Source organism: Bidens hawaiensis, unplaced genomic scaffold (genome assembly GCF_021521415.1).
Source record: "Bidens hawaiensis isolate Kalapana, Puna unplaced genomic scaffold, B.hawaiensis_p1.1 tig00027122_1, whole genome shotgun sequence".
Taxonomy (NCBI): domain Eukaryota; kingdom Viridiplantae; phylum Streptophyta; class Magnoliopsida; order Asterales; family Asteraceae; genus Bidens; species Bidens hawaiensis.
In genome coordinates, this window is record NW_027494382.1 from 156,666 (window position 1) to 178,379 (window position 21,714).

Genomic DNA, 21,714 nt, shown 5'->3' on the forward strand with positions numbered 1-21,714 from the left:
GAGAGGTTGCAGGTTCAAGCCTCACCATACCCAGTTTTTGTTGTTTTTTTAATATTCTAGTCAATATTAGTTATTTAGTTAGGTAATTTGTGTTTTTTCTTTAGTTTATCCCATATAACCATTATCACTTTAGTTTATCTCATATAACCATTATCACCATGCAACATATATAATGACAACATGAGTTTTACATATACTTAAATTATTTATCTTGTGTATGTATATTATAATTAATCATTTATTTGTGTAAGAGTTAGTTTTTCATGTCTTGGTTATTCATGTAAGACCATATATATATAGCTTACGCTTATGTTTTTCGGGTATGAATAAAAATGAATTAAAAGTGTATGTTCTATCTAGTTTCTAATCTATATTCTTTCTACTTACTCGCATCCGATGACACCATATTTTCGTGTTTTATTATGTTCCTCCTCTCGACCCGACCCGACCCGAATAACGACCGACCTAAAAATTTTGTAAACAGGAAAAATTGGGACCCTATTGACAAAAAATCCTGGGTCCGCCACTGGGTGATTGGATACCCTATTTGTCATTACTAATTAAGGTATCTAGGACAACAACTTCGATCTCTTGATTTTGATCGGTACTTCGACGTCGATTACGTACTCATTTAATTGGCAATATATCTCATAATTGATCATGTTTGAGGCCTGATCATAATTATCTAGAGTGTGTGAATTTTGTTCAAATCATTAAAAGGTTAATTAACAAAAGAAAGAAAAAGTATATAGAAAGCCAAAACAATCATTTACAAAACTCAGGCATGCATGCATGTATGTATGTACCCTTCAATATCAAATTTATCACAATGAGAACCCAAGTGAATCGGCTGCCGATCTAGCCATGATCCCTTGAAACTCCGTAAAACTAATCACACCATCCCCATCCGTATCCGCCTCCCGAACCATTGCGCAGACAGCTCACGGTACGACAACGGCTGTCCCATTTTCGTCATTGATTTTGCCAGCTCAGCCGGTGTAATGAACCCGCTATTGTCACGATCAAACGACTTAAAAATCTCAAGAAGTTGTTGTTGGTTCATTAATATATCGTCACTCATCATTTGAGAAGAAAAACAACTCACCAATTCATCAAACTCCACGGACCCGCTCCCATCCGAATCCATGTGGTTGAAGAGTCTATGGATTTGATCGCCCGAGGGTTTGAGGCCAAGGGAGCGGAGGAGGGCCGCTACCTCGAGGTGGGTTAAGGACCCATCTTTGTCTAGATCGAATCGGGAGAATATTTCCCGAAGTTGTTTTAGTTGGTCCTCCGGCAACTTTGACATGATGGTGATTGTATGGTGATGATGATGACGATGATGGCCGCGGTATTGTTGATCTATAGGAGGTGTGATTATTAGAGGGGTGGCGTTGTAAGGGTGGGTGTTTTGGATCGGTGGCAAGAGAGGGCGGTGGGTGGTGGTTGATGTTGGTGGTAAAATGGTATGCATGGATTCATGATTCATGGTATGCATGGATTTATGGAGAATTATGCGATGGATTGGATGATCACCATTCAATAAGTCGTGACTAAATAAATAGTAAATAGGCAACAACCATGATTTATTGGGAATTTAATATCAACCATAATTACAAAACGTTATACAAAAAAGATTTCATGCTTCTCAAATTAGCAGTTATAGGTTTAAAGTTTTTGTCACAAGATCATATTCTAAAAACTAGATCTTAAATGAAAAGTGGAGTGTACATATATAGTTGATGCTTAACAAATGATGATTCAAGAGTCATTATAAACATTAATAGTTATCCTTGCGAGCTACAAAATCCATCATGTCTTTACGCGTGTTGAGAAGTTCTTTCATCTGAAAATACATATCACACGTAATTAACGTAATACTAAATGAATATACAAGTTTTAAGACCCAAAAATTACGATATAAAAATTAGAACAAAATATTATGAAAGAGTTTTCTAAAATAGAAATATGAAAATTGGTGTCTATGACATATCCCCTGCATACTCTTTAGTGTTACACTGTTACGTAACACCCAAATTTTTAAAAGAGAAAGAAAATACATTATTAAAATATTAAAGGGATCTACAATTTATTATTGTAGTAGTAGTAGTAATAATAATAATAATAATGGTTTGGGTGGTCGTGTAAAATTTCAATTACTTGAGTCAAATGATAATAACTAAAAGAAAGAACTAGAAACGGTGCAAAGTTTGAAAAGGGGAAAGTTTAGGGGCCAAAAGAATTGAAGTGCTAACACTTAGGAAAATTCATCTACACATATGGGTGTTGGTCATTGTTGGACTATATTGGTCTATGCATAAAAAAAGGAAAGCTAAAGAAAATAAAAGGTGATTGTTTGTGTGTTCCTCCTTATGGTCTAAAAAGAAAAGGAGAGAACCCAAAACTGGGTGTGTTTAAGCTTAAAGAAAGGTTTCAAACATCATCTACAAGTGTTATAAGGGTTCAATAAACATCACTTGAAGTCTTGAACAAACTAACCATTCTCTCATGGTGTTTCTATCTACAAATACATCCAAGTGATGACTTTTGGCCAGTACACTCTAGCTAACTACTAATAAATTATGTTTGAAACTTTTTAGATATGGTCCTGATGATAATTTACATAAAAGTGGATTTAAAAAAAAATGTTCCAACACACTAATAAATGATTTGAATAAGAAAGAATAATGTAAAAGAGCATAAATCTTTGAAAGGGAAAGAGATAAAAGATAAGTCAAATTGTGTAAGGGAGATGTTTAGTATATTAAGCATTTGCCTCTTTACTATCCGATTAAAGCAATGTCACGTTAAACACTCGTGATTTCTTCATAGAAATAGATGAATTAAAAACCTCCTAAAATTTATTTGTTTACGGATAATTAATTAATTAATCAGGGTCTCTAATAATATTGTGACCATTGTTAGGAAAGTCAAGAATGGATGAGTCACAAGAGAGTTAGTATTTACATTGTTAAATTATAAACTAAATGTCTAGTTTATTATATCAATTAATAGTTTCAAAGACCTAAACTAGTTTATATTTGAAGGCTAACATGCAACACAAATAAGAGGAAAGATTAGATACTCAAAACACCTCATTATGTACCTACCACAGGTGATATTCATACTTTAATTATATTTTCGTATGACAAAATCAAGCCCTTTACTTATATTTCATACTCTACACGGATACGAGTCACATATCTGTCTATTTCAAAGTTACATACAGCACCGTCAATAGATGCGTAATTAATTATATACATGGTAACACATGAAGTTATCATATTTTTTATACTATTATCAGACGTAAATGATAATAAACAAGTAAAAAATACAAGCAAGTATGTGACAAGAAGAGGAAAGCCACACTTGTAGATGACTAGGGGTGTTTGAGATTCTTTATTTTATCTCCAAATAACTTTTTGGAAAAGATAAGTTACAATATTGTAACATATTAAGTTACTCTTTTATAACATAAACAATCTTAAATAACTTTTAACTTTTACAAAAGTTAATAAGTTATAAATTAATAAAAAATAAACGCTCCCAAACACCCTCGTATTACAACCGTATATTTAAAATTGTTATGAACGACATATATATGCGATGCATCGAAACACATAATAGATTATGCTTTTCTCTTTTGTAGATAGCATTGTACTTTTACGAGTACTAGTTGTTTTATGTCTGCTCACAACAGGTGGGACCAATCTTCATTGAAGATGGAAAATGAATGGTGAATTTGTGATTTCCTGAACCACCAACCATTCCACTGTTTTTTATATCTCTTCCCAAGTAAACTGAAACTTATTACTAAGCTCCTCACCTCCAATTTTATTATTATTATCTTCCACTGATCATGATGGCCCTCCGAGCACCGGCCACCGCTAAACTCCACCACCACTCCCCACCCAAAACCATTATCCCATTCAAACCCACACCCAAAACCCAACTCCGACCCGACTCATCTCCTCTTTCACTCTCCACATCCACCTCTCTGTCCTTGTTAGCCCTCTTCACAGCTCCTATTGAAGCCAATGCCTTCACGATTTCTAAAGACGACATCGTTTCATCTGTTACTCAAGTAACTAGTTCATAGTTTGATCATTTTTGTTAGATTTTAGTTGTTATTATCATTTCATGAAATTGTTTGTTTTTGGGCTTGTGGAGGCTCGGGCGTCGGGTTTTGGGCTCTGGTTTTAATGAAGACTATATTGACTTAAAAGGAAATCAAAGAGTAGACAAGGAGGCTTATGGCCCTTATCCGCTTTAATCAAAGAGTAGACAAGGGGCACGATGATGAGTTTAGCGACCAGACTCAACGGGGTTAGTGGGATCGGGTTTAATTGCAAGTGAAATGAAACCGCAGGGACGAAATCCCAAATTTAAAACTATTGGACTAACATCATATTTAGACAAACCACACGAATGAAACCGCAGTTCACTCTAGATGTAATTTCTAATCACGAACATAAAGCAATAATAAATTCTGGTTGCAGACGTGCATGGGCGGAACTAATATGGGCAAGGAGGGGTTCTGGCCTTGTTTTTGGGCTTATAACTTCTAAATATAGCCATATTTTATTGGTTAATATAGCCCATATTTCAGTAATGTTTTTGGTCTCAGTAGTAGTAGTATTTGATTTTTGATAGCTCAATACAAAGTTCCGCCACTGCAAATGTGGGCGTAGGTCAACTTAAACCAAACCACATAAATCCTTGCATTTCGTGCTCGTTAATTTATCTAGTTTGAGCGTGTGTATGTTTTGCATAACCGAGATCCTAACAGTTTGGTGGTGAATCTTAGGTGGAAGAGAAGATTGACCAGGTGCAGAAGGTGAGTTCTGATGTGTTTGAGATAACTGGAAATGCGATTAAAACGCTGACAGAAGTTCTGAAGCCGGCGATGGAAGTGGCAATGCCAGTGTTAAAGCAGGCCGGAGGTGAGGCGGTGAAGATTGCCACACCAGTGATTTCAGAAGCGTCGAAAAAAGCACAAGAAGCTATTCAGAGCTCCGGGATTGATACTCAGTCTGTTACTAAGGTATGCCATAACTCCATCAAAAGTCAAAATTCAAAACCCCCAATATGATCGTTACAGTTTGATTGATTCCGTTAACGATTAATTGTTTGTGTATATTAGAGATACACCCAATTCCCACCATTATTAATTGTATATTTTGAATATGTATTTATTAGTCAAAGTCCTAGTCAAAATGTTGTTATTAGTATCCATTATAGGCTAGGATATGTTTGTTCTCCATTGTATATATACACTGTATGAGTTGTGAATACAAAATGCAGTTGATCATTCTCTTATGTTTCAGACAGTAGTAGACGCGGCAGAGCAAACAGGGAAAGTGATCCAGGAGGCTAAGCCGATTGCATCAACAACAGTGGAGACCATCTCATCAGCTGATCCGACCACCATTGCTGTCACCGGTGGAGTTTTGGTGCTAGCTTATTTTCTACTGCCACCAGTCTTGTCCGTCATCTCTTTCAACTTTCGTGGGTACAAAGGTAAAATTTCAAACAATTAAACACCTTATGTGATGACATTTAAACAACTAAATCATGTTTCTGACAATTTAGACTGTTTGAACCTCAAATGTTCATTTTTACAAAATTTCAACACATTGACTCTATATATGTTTAACTAGAGATCACTAATATAGTAATATGCATATATCAAAATGAGCTAGGTTACTAAAGTAACATTAACTAACATGTTATAATCACGAAATAGAGTGGTTCTAATATAATGGATGATACATACATTCTCGATTACATAACATAGTTAATTTGGGCTCATAAACTTACTAAATGGATTGAAGTTCATATATACAAATCTACACTTCCACACACCTAGATTCTAAAAACTTATAATTAACAATTTGATTAAACAATATTAAACTAAGGGAAAACAATTTATTGTAACAAATAAAGAAAAATAAACAAAACATAATAATAAAATTTTTATTTAATTACCACCTTAGCGCATTGTAGGGGTGTCAATTGTGTCAAGATGACAGGGTGGCGAGTTTTGGGTTGGTAGTTGAGTTGTTCAAACTTGAACATATTTTTATTCGTGTCAATAACATCAATCCTAGCCTATACACCGTTTAACCTATCTATCTAACGTTTCAACCAGGTTGGCGAGTAGTAGCCATGTTGTGTTAATTTGGTTGGTCGGTGGTAAAAATGGGTTAAACAGGTTAGCTGATCTTCCTATTTAAATGGGTTAACCAGGCCTACCACTCTACCAGAACACAAACCATTTATTAAACGTGTACATGACAACCCAAATAATGGTTATTTTCAATTCGTCTTAGAATTGTCACCCGTGCTAAGTAAGTGTTCCTCATATATGAAACTATTTTTATTTGTAATTGCAATGTTCAGGTGACCTCACCCCTGCTCAAGTTCTTGATCTTGTATCTTCAAACAACTACACTTTGATCGATATCAGATCCGAAAAAGATAAGGACAAATCAGGCATTCCACGCCTTCCTGCAAGCGCCAAAAACAAATTGATTGCCGTCCCGTAAGTACCAGTTTTCTCCAAACAGTCTAATATCATCATTAACATTTGACTCATTTTGTCAATTAAATTATAATCTTCAGATTGGAAGAATTACCAAGCAAATTAAAAGGACTTGTTAGAAACAACAAGAAACTAGAAGCCGAAATCGCTGCAGTAAAGATATCATATCTCAAGAAAATCAACAAGGGCTCCAAGATTGTGATTCTTGACACGTTAGTTTTCTAATTTTCATCGTACAATATTATTTTTCTTTTAATTTATAAAGGTTCAGATAAAGTTTTATATGTTTTTAATTCATAAGGTACACGGATTTGGCCAAGATAGTTGCTAAATATTTAACCGCGCTTGGGTTCCAAAACTGCTGGATCGTGGCTGACGGGTTCTCGGGTAGCAAGGGATGGTTACAGAGCCGGTTAGGAACCGATTCCTATAACGTATCATTTTCGCGTGTATTATCACCATCACGAGTGATTCCTGCTGTGAGAAGTTTCGGTACTACGAGCTCAACCAAGTTGCTTTCTGAGTGATTATTATTTTTTTCTTCGAATTGTATGTGTGTAACAATGGTGTTAGTATTTGAAGTGAATATAAAAAAGCTATTGTAACCTTTGTTGAAAAGTTATAGTCCGGTCACTCATTTTAGATAATTAAAACATTTAAAACTAACTAGTCTTTTAATAAATAATCATAAACCTTAATAAGTAATATAATTGTATTTAAAAAAGCTTGTTTGGATAGATTTGGTGAGCATGCCCTTCACTGTAAGGAATTGTCGGGATTCAAGTATCGTCATGACTGGGTTAGAGATGTGTTATGAGATGTGCTTAGACGTGCCGGCATCTCAGCCAAGAAAGAGGCACCTGTTAACTTTTTGACTGATCCACGTGAGAGAAGATCTACCCTGCGTCCTGCGGATGTTCTTGTGTTTGGCTGGGCAGGGGGTAAGCATGCGTGTGTTGACCTCACTGGGGTGTCCCCGTTGGTGGGGCTGAGAAACAGTGGCTTCGTACTGGACAGGCGGTTTTGAGAGCGGAGTCTAGGAAGGTTGCTAAGCATGAGACATCGTGTTTGGAGAATCAGCACGTGTTCATTCCATTTGCCTTCGACACTTTTGGATCCCTAGTTCCCGAGGCGGTTCGCTTCTTTGAGCGGGTGCAGAAGGTGGTCCACAGTGACTCGCAGAGCCCGAGGAACCAAGGATTTATATTTAGTAGAATAGGCTTTGCGATTCAAAAGGGGATAGCGGCGCAGCTTGTTGCTCGCTTACCCATTATCCAGATGTAGTTCGGTTTGTGTTATATATAAAAGGTTCAATATTTTCTCAATTTATAAGTTGACTGGTATGCATTTGTTTAATCGTGATTTGAATAAAAAAAAGATTTAAACCAAAGTTTCCAAATAATACTTAACAGTAATATGAAAACAGTGAAGTCACATTCACATATACAAGTTTAGCCGAATTAACTCACCAACATAACATGTATGCATAAAACCACTTACAAATCCAAATCTACCTAAATCATTCCAAAATAACAAACACTGTCATTCTCTATACCACAGTATCCCCCACAAACCACATAGAAATCATGCTATAAATCAAAGAAATCAACAATTGTTTGTATAACCAAGCGGCACACACAACACAACATTAGAACACACAACTAAGACGAGAATACTAAGGAGCATAACCTGATCATAATCATCTACCAAAACATCCCCAAAACCCCACACACAAAACACACTCCCGCTTAACCCATTAAAGACACTATTTTCACCGGTTCTGAAACATATCACACTTATGTACGTAAATCTGCTGAAAATGCTTTAAAATCATAAAAGTGGCCTTAAAAATCACCTATTTTATTTTCATATTTCTTTCTTTTTTTTAATACAAGGGTATTCTGGTCAAACTTTAAACAAATTAAAAGACATCCAACCTCAAAATTCAAATTGACAAACACTAACAGTGTTATAGTAAAGTTAAAAAACACCAGGGACTAGACCTGTAGCTAATGAAAGTTATGAAACAAACTTACCATATTTACAGTTTAAACCCTTCAAAAAATGCTTATGTAACAAATGAGAAAAAACCCCCCAAAATTTCGGATTACATAAGGCGGGAAAATTAGAAAAGCAACACAGTTGCAGATGGAGGGCAGTGAGAGCGAGGCGATTTTCGATTCACTGAACCTGAACCCCCAGCTGTTCATCAACGCTGCACTAAACATCGTTGACGAGTTAATCGACAGTGCCTTCACTTATCTTCACCAGTTACTTTCTCTTTATGTCCTCATTTTCTAACAATTTCTATTCACTATGCATATATTAATTATGTTCTTACAGGGAGTCATCAACTCAACTCAAGGTCGATGCTTCAGATAGATCCGAAGATTTAATCCAGGTTCGTTAATTCATTCAATTTTAGGTTCGAATTGCATGCCCTAATTATGTTATTTAGGGTTTGGATTATATTCGGAACATGATTCAATCTGCTCTCGACAAACGGTTGACTCTCTGGGAGAAGTATTGCTTCCTTCGGGTTTTTGTCGTTCCGGAAGGCTTTTCGCTTCCCAAAGATGTAAGCCTCTGTACCACTTCTTTCAAATTGTTGCTTTTCTGCTTTGAAATGTAAATGTGTGATTTGATTACATCAGAAAGTCAACATTGAAATGGGATATTTTGATATGAACAATGTTGTAGAACTCGCTAGTAGCTAGGGGTGCAAACGAGCCGAGTTGCTTGTGAGTTAATCGAGTTCGGATCGATAAAAAGATCAATCACAGCCGAGCTTTTTTGACCCCGAGCCTCAAGTAAAGCTCGTTCAGCTATTGAGCTCGAACTTTGTGTATTTTTAAGTTTTACATTATTTGGACTTCCATGCATTAATTTCACACTACACAGCCAAGATTTGGCTCGGTTAATGTACTACACGAGCTCGAGCCAAGCTTAGGCTCGTTTAAGGTTTTTTTTTTCTCAAAGTATATAAAAATAATTAAAATATATATAATAATAAACGAGCTGAGCTCAAGCTTTAGAAAAAGTGCTCGAAATGAGCCAAGATTAAGTTGTCGTAAGTCAAAATGAGCCGAGCTCGGGTGGTGGGGTAGACACATTTATACACACACATTTTCAAAAGTAACTTTCAGTTTTTTATACATACACACACATTTTTATGTATGTATATGGAAAGTGTCGGAGTTTGACTGGAAATTGCTAGAGTAGCCGGAAATTGGCTGAAACTGCTGCAAATGGCTGGAATTAAGGCTGATTAGAACCAATTTGGTTCAGCTTTGACTGATTAGGCCCGGCTAGGACCGATCTGGTCAGACTACTGATTTTCTCACCGGTTACCCAATAGTTTACTCAGTAGACCTCCGATCAGCGACCAGTCGCCGACTAAATATGATTTTTTCAGTACTGGATATAAACTAACATGATTTGAGACCGTGCCCTAAAATGGAGTTTACAAGCTTTAATATAAATGCATTGGTTTGAATCTAGGTGAAAATTGTATAATTTTCATCCCTCCGGTACAAGATAATAACAATATTATTATAAGATTTGTGCTATTTTATCTGTCTTCAGGATGAAGCATCTGATGCTGATATAATGGATGTTGAAGCTGTTGTTAACTCTGATCTTGATACACAGTTGGATTCCTTGAGAGCAAAACTTACTTTGGTAATGCAAATCTTGTTTATTGCAGATTATATATAATCTTTTATAGTTGATGTACAAAGTTTTGCATTTTTTACACAGGCTGAACAAGAGTCTGTTAAATTGAAACAAGAAATACAGGCATTGGAAAGACAATCTGTTATTCGCAATCATAAAGCAGCCTCTTTTGATGAGTTAATGAAGTCGTCTAAACAAGTTTCTGAGGATAATGCCCACAAAGGTATTACAAATATGCTTATCCTGCTGAGATATAACATTGCTAATTAAAGCTTTCTCATTTCTCAATCTTGTGTATACCTGGCAAAACGGGCGGGTCGGGTCGGCAGGGTAAGATTCGGGTCAATCCAGCTGTTTTAAAAAGTAGTCATTTTGGTTCTGGTCGGAATGGTTTTGACAAAAATGGGCACGGGTCAAACATGCTGTTTTAAATGAAGTGTGACATGGCTTAAAATATAGAAACAAATCAACAATACAGTTTGCAATTTAGCTTTCAGTGATCTGTTTTGTTGAATTGGATCAAGAAGTTTGACTGTGAATCTCATATAAATCTTTGTTATTTTTATACATAATTTTTTATAATCAACCATTTGATATAAATCTAATTACAAATTTCTAATTCATATTTTGGATAATAAAGTAATATGAACAATTTTTTAAGTACACTATTTTGCTTAAAAAGTTATAGATAATACAAAACATTTATAAGATAATATGAATAAATTAATGATAATACTAAACTTGAAAGCTTTTCATTTCTCAATCCTGAGTAAATTTTTGCTAAGCGTATTATTGGTTGATGCAGAGTTACAAAAGCTTGCAACGGAATTACGTGCAAAATTCGAGAAGTTACAGACAAAAAGAGCAGATGACATTCAACGTGCTCGGTCGGATAGATTGGGTTTATTGAATGGAGATTTATTGAGTATTATTGCTGGAAATGGTAATATTTATGGCAATTTTGTTTCTTATTTAGGGTTCCATGATTTATATACATAGCTATTGTGTGTATAGTGAAATGCTTTCATAATATGATGCAGACTTCTCCAATACAAAGCCTGAAGATATTGAAGAAATTCTTGCATGTATGAAACCGCTGTGAACTTAAGTTGTTCAATGAGTTTGGTTGTGAAGTTTTCAAGCTCATTATATCTTAGTAGTAAGAAGTAAGAATTCTCCTTTTGTATTTTAATTGTATAAACCCAAGATATGCAAATGAATTTTCTGGTGTTTCATACATTTTTACATATTTTTGATAATTTTATGCCCTGGTAAATTCGAACTGGCTGCCTCAGTAGTCAGTGGTCCAATAATGGATTGGTTTCTGGAACTGTATAAAAATAATATATAACTATTGTATTATGATCCTTTTATGACTTTTTTACTGAAGTTTGCTACTCTGCTTCATGGAGGTTTTACCTTCACATTGGATTTTGGTCCAACATGGCAGGTGGATTGATTCTTAGGTACAAAAAAGATATTTTATTATGATTATCTTGTTAACATTCTTACAAATACATCAAAGAAAATGATATATCTTTATCAAAGAACGATATATCATTTTGTATGTATCAAACTTTGATTTGTGTTTGTATTGTATCAATGACATTTTGGTCCGTCTTGGCCGTCATTCTAGACGTTGGTGGTGAGGTTAGGCGATGGCTAGTGTTGATATGTTGATAGAGAATCATAGATTTCCCTTTGATGGAGTCAAAGTGGATGTTTGATTTTGATTATTTTAAAAATAATATAACACATACTAAATACACCAGTATAGAACAAGGTATTATATCATACAAATTATTAAAAGATTAAATACATGATATAGTCCGGAGGGTGGTTTCCGATACTTAGGAATGAAAATGAGTAGTTAAAATAACTGCTCGTCAGTGATCAAAATTAACTGTTCAAAAATATGTATATAAAAAGCGTAAAAGACAATGGTAAATAATGATTAAAAAAAAGTACTTTTTATGTATGATTGGTTTAGTATATACATAGATGTTGGATTCTTGAGATTATTGAACGAAAGAAAAGGAATAGAATCTTTTCATTTCATTTTCTTTTTTTCACTTTCTTTTCATCAATTTCCTTCTAAATTTGAAGGAAACAAAATTTTCCATTTTATTCTTACTTTTCCTTTCAATTCATACCCTTTCTTTTCTTTAATAAAACTTGGGAACACAACCAATCTTTTATTCTCTACCTTTTCCTTTCATTTCTTTCCCTAAATGATACTCAGGAACACAACGTGAAATAGGGATAAACATTTTGTCCCAAATACTCGAACTCGTATCCGTACTCGTACCGATTTAGCCTATTTGGTATGGGTATTGGTACTCATTTTTGTTGAATTTCGGCACATGTACAATTGGGTACAGGTACGAGTATGGTACGGGTACGTTTGATATTTTGTACCTGTTTAGAATATATATGGGTTTAATCGAGATTCTTCATATTTAATAAATAAAATAAATTCCCCAACCATGTTATTATTGAACAAGTATCAAACGTTTCCTCAATATTAAATAATATACCAAGACTCGAACCAACAAACAAATCACGTAAAGTCGTCGACCGAATTAAGGTTCTTCAATACTATCTTATTATTAAATCGGCTATCAATTTGGTACTTGTACTAATTTGGTACCCGTCACGTACATGTACAAGTACAGATACCCGTACTAACTCAGGTTGTTTGTTACTAGCACTGGTATTGGGTTCAAGATCGTCGAAGATTTGAATATAAAGAAAAAAAACAGAATGGTACAAAAATAGGTACCGTACCGAATTACCCGTACGCGTACTCATACTATACCAAAAAACTTGATACGAGTATCGATACATGCTTTATATTAATTTTTTATACGAATACAGTCGGGTAGCAAACTCAAACGTGAAAGCATAAACTAATTGCATATTTGCAAGACACACGTGTAAGCAAAGCACCACCCGGCACCAACATACCTTTTGCCAATGGCCCATTACGCCAATTTTTAGTTTAATCGGCCCAATAATTTAGCACGTGGGAGGCACAACCCCTCTTCTTCTTCTTCTTCTTCCTCCTGGCACTCGATCTCCTAAACCCCTAGAAACCAGACTTTCACAAAACCCTAATTCTGCCTCTGCGATTACGAAAGAGAGAAAATGGGAGGAAGCGATAGCGAAGGAGATCGATCAGCACATAAGGAAAAAGAGAAGAAGAAGTTATTAGCTTTGGCTCCCATCGCTAAGCCTCTCGCCGGCAAAAAGCTCTCCAAACGCACTCTCAAACTCGTCCGAAAAGGTCCGATCAATCTCACTGTCCAATTTTGGTTATTAGTTTTCAGTTTGTTTAATTTTTGAATGTTATGCAGCTGCTGAACACAAGTGTTTGAAGCGAGGAGTTAAAGAGGTTGTCAAGAGCATCAGACGTGGTAACAAAGGGTTAGTTTTCACATTCTGATTGTCTAATAAGGTCAATTATTATTGAATTAAAATTTTAAGTTAGTTAGAACAGTTACAAGGCTGTCTAGATGAAATTTGTTTTCAAATTATTTGATGGTGTACGCAGTCGATTGAGTTTGAGGAATGAATTTTGTGTTAGGGTTTTAGTTAACGTGATAAACTGATATAATACAAAATAGCCGTTTTATCCCTGACTTAACGACCAAAATAGACAAGTTTAGTTGCAAAAATTTAAAAATTGTACTGAAGTTGCTTAGGTGGACAAACCTCGTATATGAAAATGGCACTTAACTTGAACTAAATATAAACCTAGGAATGTTTTTGCTTCACGGGATAAGTTGTAAGAGCGACTCTTTTGGGTCTTTAACTGTTCGATTGGTTGGGTAAATGCAGGGTGTGTGTGATTGCTGGGAACATTACTCCGATTGATGTCATAACTCACGTTCCAATATTGTGCGAGGAGGCTGAGATACCGTATGTTTACGTTTCATCGAAAGAAGTAAGTTTGATCGTTGTCATCGTTGTCTAATGTTATCACATTCTTAATGCTCTGTTATCATGTTATATGTTTTTGCCACCGCTTTTCTTTCTAATGTTGTGGCATTTGGTTTCAGGATCTTGCGAATGCAGGTGCCACCAAGAGGCCAACATGCTGTGTTTTGGTTTTAACCAAGCCGACAAAAGGTGAGCTTGGTGAAGAAGGGCAACCATTAAAAGCTGAATATGATCAAGTTGTTTCAGAAGTAACTGAACTCACCGCTGGTATGTTTTAAGCCTACCTACAAGTCTACTACAACTAAACATGTGTTATAGACCTTTGAGAATTTTTCATATTTGGTTATGAAGATTTAGTGTTGATGAAGTGGTATTTTTCTTAGATATAAAAGATTTTATGTAATGTTGTGTTAGTATGCTCAGTGGTTTTATTTATGTGAATCTTGTAAGGCAAGCTCTCAAGATAAAATACATTCAATCGAATTATTTATTCAAAACTTTGTTTTTACTAACCCACCCACAGTTAAAGATGTGTTATATAGCGTGGCGTTTTTCTTAGTGAATGTGGTATAATTGCTTTACTATTTATTCAAAGATGGTTGCTACATTGTTGTGATTGCCCATGTATAAAGAGATTCAGATCCGTACATTGTAACTATTGATTGTTGACACCTAACGAGTCCATTACAAGACATTTCTAACAATGAAATCGGTTCTTGACTTTATGCTTAACTTCTAAAACGACAAGGGGATTACGTAAAAGGGAATTCACTGAAAGATGCAAAATTTGATAAATAAACATTAATTTTGGTTTTCATTTATATATATTGACAGACAGGGGCTGTTTGGTTCATTCAGATCTGAATGAGTCAGATCTGAATGAGCCTCTGTCCCATTCAGCAACAACAATGAGTCTGAATGATTCAGACATAATTTTAACCATTCAGATGTTTTTCTGTTTGGAACCAAAAAGTCTGAAGTCTGAATGAAACAGATGTTTACATCTGAATGGTTCTATTCAGATGCAAACAAACAACCCCTAAAACTTGACACATGGTATGAATCAACGCTAGTACAATGATTTGGTGGCACCATAGCAAAATAAGGTCACTTAAAGCACATTACATTGACGTTTTATTTGAATGAGCATAATTCACTGATGACACATTGAGCCATTGAAATTTGAAATCCCGACTAATGAGCGTACAATTAAAGCAGTTATGCTTATGCCTGCCCCAACAAAGTGCGTATAATATGCCGACGATTTTGAGAGGACGGTAGGGTAAGATATGTCGCATGGCCCATTCCCTCCAACAGTGAATATTGAGTCCGCTTACACACTACCAAGTGCACATTGAGTTGGCACCTCCCTCCAAGAGTGAATATTGAGCAAGCTTCTACCCCACTAACCAAGTTCACATTGAGTCGGCACCTCAATGAAAGATTGAACTATTAGTATATTTGTAGTGGTTTTATGAAGTTTTATTAAGTTCTTCATCCTCTTGGTCACCTAAATGAAAGATCGACTAGTAGTATATTTATAGAGGTTTTTTTTCAAGTTTTATTAAGTCCATCCTCTTGGTTGGGAGTAAAAAGTCAAGTGAATGAGAATTGCGGTGTTTTGCTCATTGAACCAAATATTACTCGGATGGGCCCACTAGGATGCCTCACCCGCACTTACAATTATCTATACAAGTATACAAGATACAAAGAACCATGATTATTATGTAAATATGTTAAGCATATGCAGAGGCAAGTAGGAGTCTCTTTTTAAGGCGAAAGATGAGGATCCCAATCTGGTGGCTTTTAAAATGAAAAAATGACGAGCTTAATTCTAATGGGTTGACCAATATCGACATGACCACACTTGATTGACCAAGAATATGATATCGTTTGCAATTCTGCATAGCTCATCTATTTGAATGATTGAAACGAATTGATAGGATTACGATTAGTCGTAGTCAAATTAACCACAACACACGCATATATATATATAGAAAATGGTTCAAATAAGAATAAGGAGTTTCCTAAGAATGGTAAGAACCAACAAATTTTTGACATTTGGCATTACAAATGATGGTGAAAGAACAATTCTAGGAAACTTAGTCGGTTATAATGATGAAAGAGTAATTCTAGGAAACTATGTCGGTTATTGGTGATTTTAAATCTCAACCATTGATTAACATGACTTAATGACTATGATTTATTCTTAGTCTTCCTAGGAAACTACTTATTTTTAGGATAACCCTCCCCTATATATATATATATAGAGAGAGAGAGAGAGAGAGAGATTGAATTATAAAAATACTTAATTAAACACGTAAATAAGCCAATTAGGATACAACTTGTCTATCCATGCCCTAATGATCTAATGATATGGTATTGCACCCTTTCGAAATAATAGTGATGGGTTCAAATATTAACTACAATACAATGATTTTGGGGTGGAAATATTTTCTATTAACAAAAAACGAATACAAGTTATTATTTTCTTGTCAGTTTCTTATATCTGAAGGAACCACGTTACAAAATTCGCTATGTATAAAAGGAATGAGTAAAAAATAAAAGGGAAATTCCCAAAATGACCCAAAGGATGAGAGAGAAAAAAAATAATCCTAAAAGAACCCAGATTCCCAAAATAACTCGTTAAACTTGTATTGAACCGACACTTTGGTAATATAAACGACAACCAAACAAAACTTGACACTTGGAAAGTTCCTGACAAACCCGACGAGATTTTTAAAAATCTTGGGGGTTCCGTCCATATTTCAAAGTTAAAACATTTTTTAAAAAGCAGTCTCCCCAGACGGTTTTTTATGTTTATTATCTGGTCCGTTCAAATTATACTTTTCTTGAGAATAGAGTTTTTTTAATTTCGTCTTTCAAGACGCATTTTGATTGAATTTGTTCCAAAGAGTTTATATTCTTAATTTTTTTATCTGATAAGTTCAAATCCCATAATATTATTCCTATATATTCTTGTTGTTTACCTACTCTCTTATTATCCTATCCATCATCCACCATTAACATTTTATCCAATTATCAATTATATTTAATAATAATTATCTTTATCTTGTTTCATTTTTCATCTTCAACTTAAAGTATATTTCGGATCGGATTTGAGTCTTGGAACAATAATTAATTCAAGTAATGGTGGTCCTTTATTCTCCACGATTGCTTTATCAAGAATCTGATAGTCGGGCCCTAATTTATATTTAAGGAATTTATTTGATTTAAAGCTCACATCGGTTGATACGGACAAAACAGCTTGCATTTGCATCTCATCAAAAACTTCAAGAGTTACTTTTGTCATTCTTGCAACTTTATATTCTACAAACTAAAAATAATATCATTAGCACCCTAAACTCACATATCTTGCAGGTAATTAATTTCTTTAAAACCAAGTAAATAATTAATACACTCAGTCATTATCCACCAAAACAATATGAGCTCCTCAGAACAAATCCAATCAAAACGCATCTTGGAAGACGAAATTCAAAAAACTAACCTCAAGAAAAATATAATTTGAACGGACCAGATAAGAAACATAAAAAAACCGTCTGGAGAGATTGCTTTTTAAAAAATGTTTTAACTTTGAAATATGGACGGAACCCCCGAGATTTTTAAAAATCTCGTCGGGTTTGTCAGGAACTTTCCAAGTGTCAAGTTTTAATTTGTTGGAAAATCTCGTCGTTTATATTACCAAAGCATTACAAATTTAATGGGTTATTTTAGAAAACTGGATTCTTTTAGGATTATTTTTTTTTCTATCTCCTCGTTGGCTCATTTTAAGAATTTCCCCAAAATAAAAATGAAAAACTTATGTTTCCATTGTCATAACTAAAGTTACCCCTTTCGATAGCAGCCAGTAAGAAGAAAGTTGGTGTCTGTTGGTCACAATAATCCATCGGAGATCGATGGACATAACAGAAGGAGCACCGGCTCGCCATGGATTCCGGATGCCTGCCGAATGGGAACCACACGCTCAAACCTGGCTCGGTTGGCCGGTCAGTCCTCTTCTCTCTGTAACTTATTATATATACTTTTAATAATTCTTCCAGATTATGACCTAATTTATTAAGTCGATTTTCAGGAGCGTCCTGATAATTGGCGAAACAACGGACTTAATGGCCAAACTGCATTCGCTAGAGTCGCTTCTGCCATTTCCATGTTCGAACCTGTCACCGTCTGCGCCACTGCCTCTCAGGTTAGCTTATCTATCAGGCTCGTTTATTATTTGTTAATTAATTTGTTATATATTTTGAGGAAAACTTTTACTAGTCTAAGCTCAGCTTGAGCTCGTGTATGCAGTGAGCCAGTGAGAAATTAATACATAAGGTTAAAAGAGTCAAAACTTAAGTACACTAGGCTCGAGCTTGATAACTAGATGAGCTTTATTTGAGGATCAGGCTCGAGGTTTGTATCGATTCGATCTCGGGTAGCTTGCAAGCGGCTTCGTTTGTTTGCACTCCTAGATTTGTGTCTAAATTTCACTTACTTAGCAAGTAAATCATTTCAAAGACTAGAATGCAAATCATTGTGGTTCAAGTGTTAGTGCATAGTGATAGGTTTCAACAATTTTTGAATAAAAAGTTAAGAGGGCAGAATCTTCCTGTTGTTTTTCATCAATCATGTTGTTCATCATGATTTCTATCATTTCATAATAATTCCTTTAGTGATATTGAATAATTTAATCTATGGAAGTGCATTTGAATCATGGTACCAAATCTAGTTCAGTGAACCATCCAGGAGAATATGAAAAAAAAAATAAAACTTGTGTTTTCTTTCTGTTATCTTCTTCATCAAGGTTTTGAATCTTGGTTTTCATTGTTTAGTTCGATTATTTTCAGTTTGGAGTTGCACATGCTAAAATTACATTTCTTCATGAAATTTCTTTTGTTCTTCTTTTGCAGTGGGCTAATGCACGCAAGCAGTTACCTCATAATATAAGGGTTGTAGAAATGAGCATGAATGATTCATGGTTTCGTGACACGGGCCCAACTGTTAAGTTCTTTCATTTCAACTGTCTTTTGATTATAAACTTTGTTTATAGCTTCTTGTTTTATAATAATTTTCTTTTACTATATAGTTTGTTGTACGTGATGGGAAATCTGGTTCAGATAAAATAAACCACAATGTTGCTGGTATTGATTGGAACTTCAACAGTTGGGGCGGTAAGCTATTTGCAGATAACAGTTGTTTTATTCTTACCGTTTATTTGCTTGTAAATGTTTGTGCTTGTAGATTTTTGGTTTGACCACGTTGACATTTTGGGTATTGTTATTTTAGGTGTTGATGATGGTTGCTACATAGACTGGAGTCATGATCTTCTCGTTGCACGGAAGGTTAATTATCACTCACAATAATCAGTGGCGGATCCAGGAATTTTTTTTAGGTGGTTCCCTCTTAATTTATAAGGTGGTTCCTACGCGTCTTCTATATATCCGTACACTATTATTTCGAAACTCGGGTGGTTCCGGGGAACCACCCGTTTGTATGCTGGATCCGCCAATGACAATAATTACTGTCACATACATAACTTTGCAACTTCAAAGTTTGACAATATCCATTATGATTACTTGTTAGATTCTTTCAATGGAGAGGGTCCCTCGTTTTCCACAATCTATAATTCTTGAAGGTGGAAGTATACACGTAGACGGTGAAGGTAACATCTTTATTTCATATTGTTCATACTGTTACTTTGAAATATAATCTTTTAGGTTAAATTTTACTGACTGATGCATTCTAAACTTTAATTTTCAAGGGACCTGTCTTACTACTGAGGAATGCTTGTTGAACAAAAACAGGAATCCACATCTGACCAAAGAACAAATAGAAGACGTGCTCAAATCGTATCTTGGAGTCAAGAAAATTATTTGGTTGCCACGTGGGCTATATGGTGATGATGATACAAATGGGCATATTGATAATATGTGCTGTTTTGTGAAGCCCGGTGTGGTCTTGTTATCTTGGACAGATGATGAGTCAGATCCTCAGTATGAACGAGCTGTAGAAGCTGTTAATGTTCTCTCAAATTCAACTGATGCTAATGGCAGAAAATTTGAAATTATTAAACTTCATGTACCGGGACCTCTGTATATGACAGATGAAGAGGCTGCAGGATTTGTTCAGGTAAGTTTAGATTCTTTGTGTGTGTTTTTTTTGTTATTCTTTGACTAATAAATAATTGACAAAGTTACAGAAAGCGTTCTTTACGCTTATGTAAATTTGCAGGTTTCATACTTTATCTTCAAAAGATTATATATGGTAGTAACAATATGAACAATATGAGTTGCTTTGACCTAAAAGATTACATTTGGTTACATTTTACATTAACTTTTTGTTAAAACATATTACGTCCTTTACACCAACTGTTATTAGAAACTTTAGTTAATTTTTACGTTTATATAAAATTTTGTATTTGATCCTTTAGAGTAAGGGTAAAATTGTCTTTTTCATAAAAGTAACTGAAGTTTTTATCGACAGTTAGTGTAAAGGACGTAATCTGTTACAAAAAGTTAGCATAAAGGATGTTAAGCGTGCTTTTTCAAGATAATAGATGAAACCTGCAATTTTATACACGTTAAGGACGTTTTTCTGTAAGTTTGTCTAAATAATGATAAGATATACTGATTAAAAGATATTATGCATCACAGGTGGGTGAGGCGAAACCGAGACTTCCGGGTACAAGGCTTGCTGCTTCATATGTTAACTTTTACATTGTGAATGGAGGTATTATTGCACCACAGTTTGGAGACCCGAAGTGGGATGGGGAAGCGGTCCGGGTTTTGTCTAAGGCCTTCCCTGATCGTGAAGTAAGCATTACTTTCTACTGTCAAAGTTAGTCAAAGCCAGTGAAAACCGGTCAAAATTGGTCAAAGTCTTTGAAGTAAATAATTTCGAAAATTTACATATAAAATTTGAATCTTATTAATCCCTATAAACAAGAACACCCCGTTCATTTAGTTGTTCATGTTCGGTCATTTTTCGTTTTAAGTTAAAAGACCAGAGATGAAAATGTCTTTTAATCGAGTTCTGTATTGTTATTATTTAGGTGGTAACAGTTGAAGGCGCAAGGGAGATTGTTCTTGGAGGAGGTAACATTCATTGTATAACACAGCAGCAGCCCGCTGATCCACATCTTAACGGTATGGTTAAGCCACTTCAAAATGGCAGCAATGGTGGTGTTTAGCTTTGGAAAGTTATGCTTAGAATAATCTGCTTCAGTTATGATAATATACATTTCAGAAGCTCAAACTTATATTAAATAATGAACAAATCTCTTTTAACTTCTTTCACATGTCCTATATTCATGCATCTTTATTCTAACATCAATCATGCATTGAGTGCGTGTGCTCTAACTTTGACATGCATTTTATGCTCATATAATTTAGCCGGTTTGTATTATTTTTAAGCCGAGTTCGAGGCTGTCTTGCTCAAATAGTTGTAATAAAGTCCAACTAGCTCCCCAACTAAACTATATTAAATTCATCCAGACTAAAATGATTTTCTATGAACCCTATGAATAGCCCACGTAATCAGAATAACCTCAT

The 21,714-nt window shown here is 34.9% G+C and overlaps 4 protein-coding genes and 1 pseudogene across 4 annotated transcripts; 4 read left to right on the forward strand and 1 right to left on the reverse strand.

Annotated features, from left to right (window-relative positions):
- Window positions 1–639: 639 nt before the first annotated feature.
- On the reverse strand, window positions 640–1,477 carry LOC143574844 (putative calcium-binding protein CML16 pseudogene; annotated as a pseudogene).
- A 2,349-nt stretch (window positions 1,478–3,826) lies between these two features.
- On the forward strand, window positions 3,827–7,149 carry LOC143574845 (calcium sensing receptor, chloroplastic-like). The gene is made up of 6 exons (XM_077059362.1): window positions 3,827–4,084; window positions 4,808–5,044; window positions 5,328–5,520; window positions 6,403–6,544; window positions 6,625–6,756; window positions 6,846–7,149. The coding sequence occupies exons 1-6, from the start codon at window positions 3,860–3,862 to the stop codon at window positions 7,069–7,071; spliced, it is 1,155 nt and encodes a 384-aa protein (XP_076915477.1). The 5' UTR covers window positions 3,827–3,859; the 3' UTR covers window positions 7,072–7,149.
- A 1,510-nt stretch (window positions 7,150–8,659) lies between these two features.
- On the forward strand, window positions 8,660–11,549 carry LOC143574846 (protein MIS12 homolog). Its single transcript, XM_077059363.1, has 7 exons — window positions 8,660–8,814; window positions 8,888–8,945; window positions 9,003–9,122; window positions 10,130–10,225; window positions 10,304–10,442; window positions 11,025–11,162; window positions 11,260–11,549. Exons 1-7 carry the CDS (start codon window positions 8,693–8,695, stop codon window positions 11,319–11,321), a joined length of 735 nt encoding a protein of 244 aa, XP_076915478.1. The 5' UTR covers window positions 8,660–8,692; the 3' UTR covers window positions 11,322–11,549.
- Window positions 11,550–13,301: 1,752 nt separating this feature from the next.
- Window positions 13,302–14,549, forward strand: LOC143574847 (H/ACA ribonucleoprotein complex subunit 2-like protein). The gene is made up of 4 exons (XM_077059364.1): window positions 13,302–13,505; window positions 13,576–13,645; window positions 14,060–14,165; window positions 14,281–14,549. The coding sequence occupies exons 1-4, from the start codon at window positions 13,367–13,369 to the stop codon at window positions 14,437–14,439; spliced, it is 474 nt and encodes a 157-aa protein (XP_076915479.1). The 5' UTR covers window positions 13,302–13,366; the 3' UTR covers window positions 14,440–14,549.
- Window positions 14,550–18,061: 3,512 nt separating this feature from the next.
- LOC143574835 (agmatine deiminase-like) lies at window positions 18,062–21,492 on the forward strand. Its single transcript, XM_077059354.1, has 9 exons — window positions 18,062–18,168; window positions 18,255–18,368; window positions 19,075–19,164; window positions 19,251–19,335; window positions 19,451–19,506; window positions 19,748–19,826; window positions 19,926–20,293; window positions 20,818–20,976; window positions 21,216–21,492. Exons 1-9 carry the CDS (start codon window positions 18,079–18,081, stop codon window positions 21,351–21,353), a joined length of 1,179 nt encoding a protein of 392 aa, XP_076915469.1. The 5' UTR covers window positions 18,062–18,078; the 3' UTR covers window positions 21,354–21,492.
- The last annotated feature ends 222 nt before the right edge of the window (window positions 21,493–21,714 follow it).